Raw genomic sequence first — 15,439 nt, 5'->3', positions numbered from 1 at the left:
AGAAAAAGAGGTAGACCCCCAATGAGATGAATTGGCCAGGTGGCAGCATTGATGGACTCAAGTGTGGCAGTGGTAGTGAGGTTGACCCAGGATTGGATATTGTTTCGTTCTGCTGTGCATGGGGTCACTATGAGTCAGTTCTGACTCTATGGCACCTGACAACAACAACAACAACAGAGTGGTTTTCATCCTGTCTAGATGGGTCTGGTGAAAGGAGATGGGGATAAGACTCTCCATGATTCAATAGTGAGTAATTGTGATTGTTGCAATTGTAGCAAAAAGAGTTGAGTGGTCGATCTTACAGTCCTGTCTGGAGCAGAGGATCCTGGGACCATCAAGGGAGAAGAGCAGGAGTGGAGTGTGGAACCCTACTCAGAGAAGCAGTGACACCAGAGATGGAGGCAGAGATGATGACATGGAGAGATGAGCTGCTGAGGACTCTAGACTCATGGAGGGAGAGGGGATATGTGGTGGTGGCTGGGGGTCAGGGTGTGTCCTTTGGCTGTTTAAATGCTTATGTATTCCTGAGTGTTTGGTGCACATCAAAAAACAAACAAACAAAACCCAGAGGGAATAGAAGTAATACTGTTGAATGATGAAGCATGCAGGGGATAGTAATCATTGCAATGAAACAAACTGATGTTCCCCCATGTAAACTATCACTCAATTCACAATAAAAACTTAAAAGAAAAGAAAAAAACAGGTCATAAATAATCTAGCAGGGTAATCTGTTTTATTGTAGACCAAAATCTTTTGTTGTAGCTCACTGTCTTTGCAGAACCCTCCTTAGAGATGATTCTTTGAGATCAGGGACTCTGGTTCCCAATTAAGAGTCTACAAAGAACACTTATCAAGCAACTATTTTATGTTTGGTAAAACACCAAGCATTTTCATATAAATTCTATTGCACTTGTTTATAATAAATTAAGGGGAAATTTTTAAATTTTATTTCTTACACACACACACACACACATATATAATTAAAGGTTTTATTTACAAAAAGAAAGAAAAACTTACCTCGGTTTCCTCGTTCTCTCCCTGGGCCTCCTAATTAAGTCTTCCAAATGTTTATTTCTCTCTTCTAAACTGAAAGAAAAACAAATTAAATTTTATGACTAAAACTGATTTATTTAGGCTAGTACTTTGTTAGATTCATTAGCGAATATGAATAGATAAATTCAACTGGCAGTCTAGCTATTTCTATACCATCTATTCTTCTTACCATATAAACACTTGAGATTCAATCCAAGGAACTCAAATCATTTGTTCAGTTTGTAGGTTTCAGTGGTAAAGAAAGAAAGTAGATCATGATAAACATAAAATAACATTTAGATGTTGTATTCATTTAAACTCTTGTTGGAGCAGTGATCCCTCTACGTAGGTAAATTACATGATCTTTGGTTGTTGTTGTTGTTGTTAAGTGCCTTCGAGTCGGAGCCGACCCATAGCGACCCTGTACAGGGTTACTGAGGGTGTAAATCCTTACGGGAGTAGAAAGCCTCATCTTTCTCCTGCGGAGCGGCTGGTAGTTTCGAACCACTGACCTTAAGGTTCGCAGCCCGATTCGTAACCACTACGCTACCAGATCTTTGGTTAGTATGATAAAAATAAAATCTCTGATCCAACTATATGCCATCTATGACTACTTTAAACCCAAAGACATAAATAGGTTGAAAGTAAAGGATGGAAAAAAAATTCTATATAAATAGTAAGTTGTAACTGATTTATGATGCCAGCCTTACCCTGATATCAAAGCCAGATAAAGACACTATAACCAAAAGAGAAATGTTGTGACTACATTCAAGCACCCACTTCTCACTTATTGACATGACCAGGTTCCAAAGACCAGGCTGTTATGTGAAAATGGAGGATGATTGTAATGTAATGCTACATCATTCATAACTGCCACTTTAGGTCATTACATAACTTCCAAACGACTTAGTATCACGGCCCAGTCAAATTGACACATAACCTTACCCATCACAGCCAGCTCTTACACTTACCTCACACCTCAGTGTTCATTAATGCCTGATGTATGTTGTTAATGTGTAAAACAAATGGTAGATTCTTTTATTGTTGTCATTATGGTGCAGAGAATTACTTGATATCGTTCTTCTAGCCACAGTCTTTGCAATTCCTACCCAATGTCTGGGTGGTATGACACAAATAGGGTGTATGGAACTCTAATATGGGGATTGGGCAATTTTTCCATTCTGCTGGATTTAAAATGAGCCATCTCAGAATCAAGGGCAGGAGTGGAATGCATCCTTTGGACCCTGAGATCCCTGTGTGGAACTTCCTTGATCCAGGAGACACATTATCAGGAGGGACCAGTCCCTGGAGGACATCATGCTGGGAATCATCAAGGGTCAATGAAAAAGAGGAAGACTCCCAACAAGAATGGTTGACACAAGACCCCCAACAAGATAGATGGCAGCAGCAATAGACTCAAACAAAACACTGAGGGAGAGGATGCTGAAGTACTTACTGGGCAGTGTTCTGTTGTGTGTAGGGTCACTATGAGTTAGAACTGACTCAGCAGCATCTAATACCAACAATTCTCTTATCCTCTTTGGAGCCTGTGTAAGCACTCAGGTCTGTTTTTTGTTTTATAGACATCTTTTATGAAGTATAACTGACACACGATAGACTACACATATTTAAAGGGTACATTTTGGTGTTTTGACGATCATCACAATTAGCATGGTGTACAAAGCTGTCTTTCTTAAAATGTCCCTTTATCTTGCCTCCTTGCATCCCTTGTCAGTGCCTATTCCTCATAATCCCCAGATAATCACTGATCTAGGTTCTGACACTACACACTGGTATTTTTGTTGTGTGCCATTCGAGTCAGTTCTGACTCATAGCAACCCTATAAAGGGTTTCCAAGAGTGGCTGGTGTGTTTGAACTGCTGACTTTGAAGTTATCAGTCCAGTGCTTATCCTACAGTGCCACACTAGATAGTAGCATTATCTAAAATGTTATATAATGGAATGTACTTTTTTCAGAAGGATGTTTACATATGCTTTATTGACTACGCGAAGGCTTTCGATTGTGTGGATCATGACAAACTATGGACAACATTGAGAAGTATGAGTATTCCAGAACACTTAATTGTACTTCTGAGAAATCTGTACCTGGACCAAGAGGCAGTTGTTCGAACAGAGCATGGGAACACTGAATGTTTTAAAATTGGGAAAGGTGTGCGACAAGGTTGTGTTCTTTCACCATACTTGTTCAATATGTATGCTGAGCAAATGATACGAGAAGCTGGGTTCTATGAAGGAAAACGTGGCATCAGGATTGGAGGAAGACTTATTAACAACCTGAGATATGCAGATGATACAACCTTGCTTGCAGAAAGTGAAGAGGACTTAAAATATTTACTGATGAAGATCCAAGAGCACAGCCTTTGGTATGGATTACATCTCAATGTAAAGAAAACAAAAATCCTCACCAGACCAATAAACAGCATTCTTATCAATGGAGAAGAGATTGAAGTTGTGAAGGACTTCATTCTTCTTGGATCAACTATCAACACTTGTGGAAGCAGCAGTCAAGAGATCAGACGCCGTATTGCATTGGGCAAATCTGCTGCACAGGAACTTTTTAAAGAATTAAAGAGCAGAGATGTCAGCTTGAGGACTAGGGTGCGCCTGACCCAGGCCATTGTATTTTCAATAGCCTCATATGGATGTGAAAGCTGGACAGTGAATAAGGAAGATCGTAGAAGAATTGATGCCTTTGAGTTGTGGTGTTGGAGGAGAATACTAAAAGTGCCATGGACTGTTTTGGAAGAAGTGCAACCAGAGTGCTCATTGGAGGCCAAGATGGCTAGGCTTCGTCTCTCATACTTTGGACACATTGTCTGGAGAGAACAGTCGCTGGAGAAGGATGTCATGCTGGGTAAGGTGGAGGGTCAAAGAAAAAGAGGAAGACCCCCAAAGAGATGGATCAGCCAGGTGGCATCATTGATGGCATCTAGTGTGGCGGCAGCAATGAGGTTGGCCCAGGATCGGACATTGTTTCGTTCTGCTGTGCATGGGGTTGCTATGAGTTGGTTCTGACTCGATGGCACCTGACAATAACAACAACAACTTTTTTCATATGTACTCTTTTTGTATGACTTCTTACATTCAGTCTAATTGTTTTCAGATTCATTCATGCTGTTCTGTGTATTGAGTTCATCCATTTAAAAAAATATTGTAGGAAAGTATAGTAATAAAACATTCATCATTTCAACCATTTTTACTTGTATATTTCAGTGACATTAATTACATTCACCCTGCTATGCAACCATCCTCACTCTTTAGTCTATTATACTGATTACTTTTATATTTTTATATCAATGCCGCACTATTTTTATTATTGTAACATTATTTTGAAAAGCTTGAAATCAGGTGTTCCTTCCAATTTTGTTCTTCATTAGCATTCTTTTGGCTATTCCATGTTCTTTGAATTTCTGTGAACTTAAAAACCAGCTCATCAATAGCTACAGAAAAGCCTCTGGGACTTTTGACTGAGATTGCATTGAATCTATAGATCAATTTGAGGAGAAGTGACATCTTAACAATCTTGAGTCTTGAGACCCATGAAAAGGCAATCCCTCTCCATTTATTTGTCTTCTTTATATTTTTTTAGCAATGTTTTGTACTTTTCAGTGCAAAGGTCTTTCACATCTTATTGTGTGCTGTCAAACTGATTCCTGTGCTGTTCATATTTTTGAGGCTGTTATACTTTATTAATCTCTGATTGTTCCTTGCTAGCATATAGAAATACGATTGATATTTGTATATTGATTTTGTCTCCTGAAACATAACTAATCTCACTTAATAGTCTTAGGAGCATTTGCTTTATAGATTCCATCAGATATTCTACAAGGATGTAAAAAAGTTTCCCTACTAGGGTTCCATTTCAAATAGCATGGGTTTGTTCCAAACAAAACATGCTTACACATGCTTCTGGGGTCACTGGATGGCTGTAGACAAGTTCTTTCAATAATACACGTTTTAGTTTCATTGTTGTTAAAGTACTGTAGAGTTGGTTCCGACACATAGCAGCGCTGTATAAGGTTTCTGAGGAGCGTCTGGTAGGTTTGAACCACGAGCCTTGTGATTAGTGATCCAGTGCTTAGCCAATAGCACCACACCAGGACTTCTTAGGATGCCTTTGAAAAATGAGTTCAATCAAAACAGACGCTTCCAAGGGAATCTGCTGGGCCAATTAAATTCAAGAGAGACAGCTCAGAAGGCTATGGTGACTCATCTTGGGGATTACCAAGGGGTTCATCTTGATAGATTTTCTTGACAAACACAGGATGATCATAAGGGCTTGTAAAAAAAACTGAAAACTTTATTGGTGAGAAAAAGGTCAGAAAAGTTGTGCTGAGGAATTTTTTTCCCCATCCACAATGCACCTGTTCATTCTTTGAGACTAGCAAGAGCTGTCCTATGAGAATTTTATTGGAAAACCTTCCCCTACCCACCTTACAGCCTGATTCTTACTCCTTCAGACTTCTTTTTGTTTCCCAAACTAAAACAACATTTGAAAGGGACATGATTTAAGACCCTCAAGGATGCTGTGGCGTGGTTAATGATTTAACATTTCTACTAGCCTTAGTCTTTGTAACTCCTACCAAACAACTCCTTTCCTGCTGGGTCTGGGTAAGAGAAGATGGGAGAATACACTGATAGGACAACATGATTCAGCTATGGATGTTAAAAGAGTTCATTGTAATTGTAAAAACTTGAAACTCTAGCATGATTATAAAATGATCCATCTCACTACCATCAAAGAAGAGTCAAGAGTGGAGTGCACCCCTTGGACCCTGAGATCCCTGTGCATTGAACCTCCTCAACCCAGGGACTGAACGCTGTGACAATGGGGGAGGGGTAGAGGAGCAGCAGTAGCAGAACCAATAGTCACAAGCAGAGCAGTGGGCTTCCCAATACATGGAGCAAGTAAAGCTGTGACTTTGGGCAGAAGGCTTGCTTGCAGAGTGGTATGCTTCCAGGCACTTAGTGGGGCAGTTAGGTTTGCTGACCCATGTTGTTAAGCCAAGAGCCATTTGGCTGAAGCTGACAGTGGAATGGAGTGCCTTTGAGCATAGATCAGCAGTCCTAAAACTGCTTTATTACCCAGAGAGACCTGCTTGTGAGCACAGCTGAGAACAGGTTGTCTTGACTAGAACAATTGTGCCCTGACCACTCTGACCTTGTATTATACTTTGTCCTGATGTGGCGCTGTGGGTTAATGAGCCAGACTGCAAAGCCATTTGAACTGCAAGGTTGGCGATTCAAGCTCACCAGCTGTTCCTCGGAAACGCTATACAGGGTTGCTATGGGTGGAATCGACTCCACGGCACTTGACAACAACAACAATCTTCCCTAACAATTCTCATAACTATGAGTACGGTGTCTGAGTTATGTGTGGCCATAGCAAAGAAGTACTGAGCTTAAATGAGAAGTAGAGTGCTGTGAGAGAGATAGTTATTACCATACTTTTTGCAGATGACAAAACCTTTGGAGAAAGAAACACCATCTTCAGAGTTGTATAGACCTAGACGGGGGATATGTGGAGAAACAATAGCTTAACCGTTCACTTTTGATATATTTTAATAAAGGTTTCTATGATTTTGAAACATACTTTTTTTAAATGAAACTTTTTATTGTGAATTGATTGAAGGTTTGAAGTAATATTTTTTTGAGTTACCCTCAGACATAGAAAAGCATCACTGTCATTGATTCATTTTGGAATGTTAGATAAGATCTGCATTTTTGCACTTGGTCATAATATATTCTCCTTTTTTATATACTGTTGGATTCAATTTGCTAAAGTGATGTTTGGAATTTTAGGCATCTGTCATCACAAGGAATATGAATTTGTGGTGGTTTTTGCTTGTAACGACTTTGTGGAGTCCTGGTGTGGTGCTGTATGATAATGCGCTAGACTTCAAAGGTGGTTTGAACTGTGAGCTTGGTGATTCAAGCCCACCAACCGCTCCTCAGAAACCCTACACAGTATTGTTATGAGTCGGAGCTGATTCAACGTCACTTAACAACAACATCTTTGTATGTTTTTGGTATCAAGATATTGCTGACCTCAAAGAAAGTGTTGAGAAGTATTCTCTCCTCTTCAATTTTTGGAAAGAGTTTGTGTAGAACTTGTATTATTTTTTCCTTAAATCTTTTGTAGAATTTGCAATTCACTCAATCTGGGCCTTGAGTTTTCATAGTAACAAGGTTTTTTAATTACAACTTTAATTTATTTAATAGATATAGTACTATTCAAGTTATCTTTTGGTGAACTTTGGTAATTTATTAAGCAGTCTGTCTATTTCATGTAGGTTGTTGAATATAGGCATAAAATTGTTCATTGTTGTTGTTAAGTGCCATTGAGTCGATTCTGAGGAGTGGCTTGTGAACTTGAAATGCTGACTTTTTGGTTTTAACTGACTTTGCAGTCTAGCACATTAATCCACTGTGCCACACCAGGACTCCTTTGGGCTGCTAACTGCACAATTGACAGGTCAAACCCACCAGGTATTCCGTGGTGTGTATATCTTTAGTGTTGCTGATCCTGCTCTAAAGTTATCTATTGCTTGCCTGAATATTGAGCTACAGGGGTGAATTCAGTGCCAGACCTGAAGGGTGACTAAGGGCCATACTTTCAGGGATTCCACCACTCTTTATATGGAGTCCTGCTGTGGCACTATGGGTTAATGTGCTAGACTGCTAAGCCATTTGAACTGCAAGATCAGTGGTTCAAGCTCACCAGCTGCTCCTCAGAAACCCTACACAGGTTCAGTATGGGTTACAATCAACTTGACGGCACTTACAAAAACAGCATATATAATAATTTATACCTCCAAAGGGCACATTCTGCAAATCTGCCTCCTGGCCACCAGCTCTTAGTCCCTCTCTTCTCATGAATCTAGAGTCCTCAGCCATTCCCCTCTCCATGCCCCCTTCTCTGCCTCCATCTCTGGAGTCACTGCTTCTCTGGACAAGGTCCTGCATTCTGCTTGTGATCATCTCCCTTGATGGTCCTAGGGTCCTCTGTTTCTGGACTGTAAGATTAATTACTCCCCCTGTTTTTGTTACAAAACTTCTACCTTTACAATTGTGACCGTGGCAATTAGTCGTGATAACAATTATTCACTATTGAATCATACAAATCTTATCCCCATCTCTTTTCACCAGACCCGTCTACACAAGATGAAAACTATTCAGTGGGGATTCTTTCTTCCCCCACACACTCTTAAACTAAACTCCCTCTTGAAACCTTGTAAGCCAGTCACTTCATGCCTTAATTGCCCCCTCATTTTAGGTAACCAAATGTCTAAGTTGCCCATCTGTATCTACCCTATGTACAGAGGGGATAGCATTGATACTTGCTATGAAGACTCCTTCCCTCTCTGTTGGTATTCAGATTACTATCTCCATGAGCATAGGTCAGGTTCATCAAATTGTAGCAATTTATCTTTGTTTCCTTTAAAAAAAAAAATTTTTTTTTTTTTTTTTTGTAATCTTCCTCTAGTTGAGTTCTGATTATCAAGTCATTGAGGCAAGGTCAAATGGGTACTGTCTGCAAGTTTGGGTGTTCTTGTGCATCTCTCCTCCCTTCATATCAGCTAGATGCTTCACTCTCAGCTCTAGCCCTCTGTAGCTGTCCTTGACCATTGGCTCAAGTCTCACCACACTTTCAATCAACAAGCCCTTCCTCTTCTTTCATCTCCAGGTCAACGGGAGTCAATGGACTGTGGTTGAACTCAGCCCATTTCTTCATTGCTGCCTTTCCCTCTGTTCCACTCACCAGTAGACCAATGTGGTCACCAGCAAGCTTACATGCCTGCTCATGTGTTCCCTTTGCATTTCAGTCTTAAAGGGGAGTTTTCCCTGAAGGAACTTGATTGCTTGCCTTGATGGCTTCCTGGTGAACAGCTTGCTTATTCTTGTAGTAGCCAGTCATGCTGACATTTTTGTTTTGTTTTTTTTTCCTGATGATCTCTCTTTGAAGATGTATCTTCTGTTGCTCTACTGTTCCAGACTGGTCTGCTTGTCCTTCCTAGTGGGAATGCCTCACCTCATAAAGTTCTGGATGGGACTCAGGATTCCACCTAAGGTGCTACACTCTGCAAAGGCTTTGCAAGAGGCCTATTTCATTGTGCAAGTTCTAGAACCCCTTTTAGGTATTCCAAGCAGTTATAGGCTGAAGACGGTTTACAAATTTTCTGTAATCATGTTTCCAACATTCCTTTTATTCCACTGAAGTGTCTATATTACACTAGTAGGTAAGGGAAACCAATATTCATAATACAGTCAAGCATTTTAGTATTATTTCCCCTCTTCAAACTATGCCTAGATTCCTGTATCACAGAGCCCAGCTGTTCCAAGATTGAGCATTCATCACTATCTACCTCTGTCCCACTTAGGCTGTGCAAACCCGTCTCAGTGGCCCCTATTTATCTTGATCTTCCGCCTCCTCCCTCTGCTTGTACTGCCCTCCCCAACACCCGAACTAAACCCCTCATCCCAATCCCACTGTTGTGGTTACTTTATATTCCATTAACTCTTCCCTCCATTTATGACAGTCTATTTTATCCTGTAATCTACCTGACCTTCTCACAACCTGGGTCTCTGTTTCTCTGTATTTATTTTCTTTCACATTATAATTGTTTTGATCATAGACTGACCTCCCAGATCATCTATTCTTATAATTTTATTCTGTTCTTGACTCTTTCATTTGTTGACTTGAGTTCAGGGTGATGCTGCCATGTTCATCATTCTCTGGTTGTTGTCTGTTCTTGTTGGTTCTCGGTCCACAGAACTTTCTTTAGGATGTTTTTCATAGCAGGGTTGGCTTTGGCAAAAACCCTTAGCTTCTGTTTATCCTGGAATGTTTTGATTACACTGTCGTATTTGATTGAAAGCTTTGCTGGGTTGAGGATTCTTATTTGGCAATTGTTTTTCTTTCAGGGTTTTACACATATCTCTCCATTGCCTTCTTGCCTGCATGGTTTCTGCTGAGACATTGGAGCTTAATCTGACTTGTATGTATGTAACGCTTCTCTTTTCTCTAGCTGCTTTCAGGATTGTCTCCTTATCTTTGATTTTGGAGAGCCTGATTACGATATGTCTCGGTGATTGTCTTTTGGGGTCTGTTCTTCTTGGAGTTTATTGAGCTTCTTGAATGTTTATCTTGTCACTTTTCAGAATGTTAGAGAAATTTTCTTCCTGCAGCTCCTCAACTATCTTCTCTGTGAACTTGTGTGATTCTTCCTGCTTAAGAATGCCAATAATTCTTAAGTTATTCCTCTTCATGTTGGACAACATGAATCTTAGACCTTTGGATTTTTTCTGCTTGCTCTTCTCTTAGTGGTGTTGAGAGATTTATCTGCCCTAGTCCTGCCTTCCATGTCTTCAATTCCACTCTTTTGCCCTTTCAGTGTATTGTCTATTTCTGTTTTTCTATTATTAATCATTTGAACAGGTTTTGAATAATTTCCAATGCTGTATCTATCTTATTTGATTGTTCCTGACTTCTTATTTTTTTCAACTCCATTATATACTGTTTTGATATATTTTATAATCATTTTTCTGAATTCCTTCTCAGGCATTTCCTAAGCCTGCCCATCTTCCAGTATGGAGTGTAGGTCTACTTCAAGTTCATTTGCCTCAGTCACTTTATCTCATTTCTGGACATGTGCTGATATGGTCATCTGTTTCTGTTTTTTTGGGCATATTCAGGAGTTATCTGTGACCTTAAGACTTAGATGGGTGTGTATTTTGGCATTTTTTATGCTTTATGATTGCCTCCAGGTAGATGTGATCACCAGATGGGCTTCCCTTTTCACTCTTCTTCCTGAGAAATTTCAAGATGCCACTGTTGGTTGTTGTAATGTAACTCAGGATTTAATTTTCAGCCTGTTTCCTTTTTAGTCTGCCTGTCCCACTCCACCGTCCCTGTTGATAAACAGTTTTCATAATGATAAACAGATTTGTGATGATTTTCATAATGATAAACAGTTCAGGGCCGGCTGGGGTCATTTTGCACTGCCGATTTTAAGTGGAAATTGTCACTTTAAATTTCTAGGAGATCTGTGCACATGTGTAGTAGAACCCTCTGGCAGTGGGGGTGGGGTGTACACTTGCTCAGGCACCCCCTCTAGTCACCAGAATGGAGGTACGGAGACAGCAAGAGACCAATGAACAGATACAAAAAAGAAAAAGAGTGTCCATACCTTTATCTCCGTGGTTCAGTCAGGTGTCTGTGGCTGCTCTGATCCTTGCCCTGCTTGGTCTGTCCCAAGATGGTGGCTCTGGGAGCACCTGAGCATCTTAAATTAGAAGGCAATGGATTTCTTGCTTCTGCTACAAATTCCCCTAGCTGTAAGCCTCCCAACCTTCTAAATATTCCTTTATATGTGGTTCAGAGTTCTGGCACCATCCCGAGCCTGCTTGGTCCGGTATTCCATGTAGTTGCTGATGGAACTCCTCACTGCACTTCCACCCGATCCGCCATCTTTTTTGTTCTCCCTCCCTGCATGATATTCTTGATATCATACCACATTCTTCTGGTCATTAGTATCCAATGCATCAAATCTGTTCTTGAGATGGTCTCTAAATTCACATGGGATATTTGTTGTTGTTTAGTGCCATTGAAGTGGTTCTGACTCATAGCAACCCTGTATATGGTTTCCAAGGAGCACACTGAATCTCCGAGTATTTGGTTAGCAGTCCTTGCTCATCCTTCAGTGCGACTCAAGGTCATATTTTGGCTCTCATGGACGTGTTTTAATTTTCTTCTGCTTCAACCTGAACTTGCATATAAGCAATTGATGTTTTCGATTCCATAGTCTGCCCCTGGCTTTATTTTGGCTGATGATATTGAGCCAAATTGTCTCTTCCCACAGATGTAGTCAATTTGATTACTGTGTATTCCATATGGTGAGATCCATGGGTTAATACAGTGGACTGCAAAGTCAAATTGAACCATAAGGTCAACATTTCAAGTTGGTCCTTGGAAACTCCATACAAAGTCACTATGACTTAGAACTGACTTGATGGCACTTAACAACAACAATGTTTATAGTCACTTTTAAAGTTGTTTTTAAAAGGTATTTTCACTGATTAAGTTATTGGTCTTGCAAAAATCTATCATGCATTCTCCAGCATCATTTCTATTACCAAGACCATATTTTCCAACTGTAGGTCCTTTTTCTTTGTTTACAACTTTTACATTTCAATCACTAATCATTATAAAAGCATCTGTATTGCATGTTTGATCAATTTCAGAATGAAATTCATCAATTTCATCATCAGTGGCTTTAGTGGTTGATTTGTAAATTTGAATGATAGTGGTATTAACTGGTTTTCCTTGGAGGCATATGGATATTATCCTATCATAGACATCTGTTGGAGTTTAGGCTCAGAAGGGAAAAGCCTTCTGTGTACACAGGTGACAAGAGACCAAAAAAAAAAAAAAAAAACCAGGAACAAATATGAGAGACATTAGTTTATTATAGAATAGGAAATAAAAGAGCTGGTGTACCAACAGGGAAAATGCTGACCAGGATGTGACAGCACCGTTTCCAGTGGTGGCCCACAGAAACATTGAGTTTCTGCACCTGAGGGGGCTTACAGAGCTTTTTATGTACTAGATGATAAACAAGTCTCATTCTAGGCAGAGAGGGAGGGAGCTGTATAAGGAGAATCGATGTCCAGCTGAGACTTGTGACAAAACAGAAAACCAACCCAGCTCCAGCAGCTTGCTATTCCTTAGTTGATAAGTGTCCGTTCTGTGGTAACGTAGAGTTCCGGTGTGCAAAGTCAGGGATATGTGCTGGAGAGGAGAAGGACAAGGAGGGAAAAGCGATAAAAGCACTTTTCTTGGGGTGACATTAGTGTGATCATTTTGGAGGGAGTGTTCAGCTCTTGTCCCTAAAACAGCGTTGTACTTCAAGATAGATCCTAAAATGTTCTTTTTTGACAATGTCCGCTAACTGTGAGGCCAGCAGTTCAAACTCACCTTGGAAATCCTATACAGGGTTACTATGAATTAGAACAGACTTGATGATACTTAACATCACCACTAACAACTGTGAGGAGGCAGGTCTTCACCAGTTATATTTTCAGTGCCTTCCAACCTGAAGGACTTATCTTCTGGCACTATGTCTGAAAATGTTTCACTACTATTCACAATGTTTTCAGCAGCTAGCCATTCAGAAATGGTCCCCGTATCCTTCTTCCAGGTCTGTCTTAGTCTGAAATCTCCACTGCAACCTGTCCACCATGGATGACCCTGATGGTATTTAAAATGCTAGTGGCATAGCTTCCAGCATCACTATGGTATGACAAACTGATAGGTGAATGGTGACGAACACTCCTTTGTAATCTAAAACAGTCACCATAGTCTTCTGAGTTGATCTCTCTGCCTTGAATCTAACTGGTCCAGCAGATTCCCTTGGAAAGCATTTTTTGACTAATCTTGCTTTCTGGATTATACTGGTAAATCCAAGACTTGTCACTGGTTAAGATTCAGTCCATAAAACCATTTTCATTAGTTTCAACCTTGCTTAAAAGGGTGATGGAAATGAGTTTAGAAAGCTAATGAGTGAAATAAAATATTAATACAAGTTTTTAAAATTAAAGATTATTTTGAGCTTTTTCAACTTACTGCGCAATCTGGGAGTGGGAGATCTCAAGTCTTTGGTCAGCACATTCAATAATTTCTTCATATGATGTAACCTTGGGGGAAAATAAGCTAAACAAACGATTCTCACATAAAGAAAGTCTAGAGGTTTTCTTTAATATTGCTTACTTTTTTCTATCTAAAAAAATTCTCTACAAGTAAAAATTCAATCTTATGACTCTCATGAATGAAAGTTTTACAGAAAACAAAATATTTTACTTTTATTTTGAGGTCAGGAATATGAGCGAAAATAGAACAATAATGTGCTTGTTCATTTAGTTGTCTAATATAGATGACTTTAGTGAGGCAACATAGAATCCAGACTTTTTCCACATACAAAAATGTAATACTTATAAAAATGCTATTTTAATATTAAGAAGAAATGAATGAATCTATTATTTAAAATTAATAGTTTTTTTTACAAAGTAAACTAGAATACTAAGATGGCAAGATCTGCAATTATCCTGAAAGTTAGGTAGCAATAGTAACACTTTTAATTTATTGCAGAATATAGAGGCATATCTAATGTTCATTGCAAGGATTCAACTGTAAGGCTAATGGCAACATTTTATATGTCATCATGAAGTAAACGGGATCAACATTAATGTGCTACATTATCCCTCAGGTCGTTTTAGTTCTAGTTCTAGTACTTCAATATTTGGTATACTTCTTAAATGACAAAATTTTTTTGAGAAAATTTGTACCTTATTTATTAAGCTGCCTAGATGTCTTTGATACTTGTCATTTTCTTCAATGAGTCTGTTGCAGTGGTCTTCTTTTGACTCTAGAAGATTTCCCAACTTTGCAATCTATGGAAATAGCAGTAAAAATATTAACCTGGAAACAGTCATGAGAGCCATATTTGGAAACTAAAAATCAGAGCAGTAAGCTTGACTTCATTCTAGTAGTCTCATAAACTGAGATGTACCCTAGTGAATTCTGGGATGCTATAAACCGGATAAGGAGTCCTGGTAGTGCAGAGGGTTATGCATTCGGCTGCTAACTAAAAGGTCGATGGTTTAAACCCACCAGAAAGATGAGGTAGTCCACTTACATGTAGATTTCCAGCCCTCAAAACCCAGGGAGCAGTTCTACTCTGTCCTATAGTGTTGCTATGAGTCAGAAGCAACCTGGCGGCAGTGGGTTGAGCCAGACTGTACTTGTTGTTGTTGTTGTTAAGTACCATGGAATCAATTCCAACTTATAGTGACCCTGCACAGGGTTTCTGAGGCTAAAAATCCTTATAGGAGCAGAAAGCCTCATCTTTCTCACGCAGAACGGCTGATAGTTTCAAACTGCCGACCTTGAGGTTAGCAGCCTGATTTGCAACCACTATGCTACCAGAGCTCCTTAGATGAGTAGAAATTATAATGCTTTTCTCCTCTTTTGTGCTATTAAATAGCTTTGCAAATCATTAAACACTAGTTGTTATTAAGTGCTCTCAAGTTGGTTCTGACATACAGTGACCCTGTGCAGGGTTTCTGAGGAGCAGCTGGTGGGTTTGGAGGTAGCAGTCCAGTGCTTGTTCTTCACAAATACTTGTCAGTTCCAAATATTCACTCCCTCCTTGTCAATATATGGAAACATCTGAGTCTATGTGAAGTAAAGAACTGATATTTTGCTTGATGCATTTTCAGTTGTGAAGAGCAAGGATGTCAGCTTGAGGACTAAGGTGCACCTGACCCAAGCCATGGTATTTTCAATAACCTCATATGCATGCGAAAGTTGGACAGTGAATAAGGAAGA

The 15,439-nt window shown here is 39.6% G+C and overlaps 1 protein-coding gene across 1 annotated transcript in view; it reads right to left on the bottom strand.

Annotated features, from left to right (window-relative positions):
- Positions 1–15,439, bottom strand: part of CAGE1 (cancer antigen 1) — a 72,241-nt gene that overhangs the window by 10,251 nt on the left and 46,551 nt on the right. The window contains 3 exon segments of the mRNA XM_006864132.1: positions 1,018–1,086; positions 13,679–13,749; positions 14,398–14,502. Coding sequence (XP_006864194.1) covers positions 1,018–1,086; positions 13,679–13,749; positions 14,398–14,502 — 245 coding nt within the window.

This window comes from Chrysochloris asiatica, unplaced genomic scaffold (genome assembly GCF_000296735.1).
Source record: "Chrysochloris asiatica unplaced genomic scaffold, ChrAsi1.0 scaffold00060, whole genome shotgun sequence".
NCBI classification, from domain to species: Eukaryota; Metazoa; Chordata; class Mammalia; order Afrosoricida; family Chrysochloridae; genus Chrysochloris; species Chrysochloris asiatica.
The sequence above is the reverse complement of the archived record's forward strand: the minus strand, read 5'-3'. Positions and strand labels throughout refer to the sequence as shown.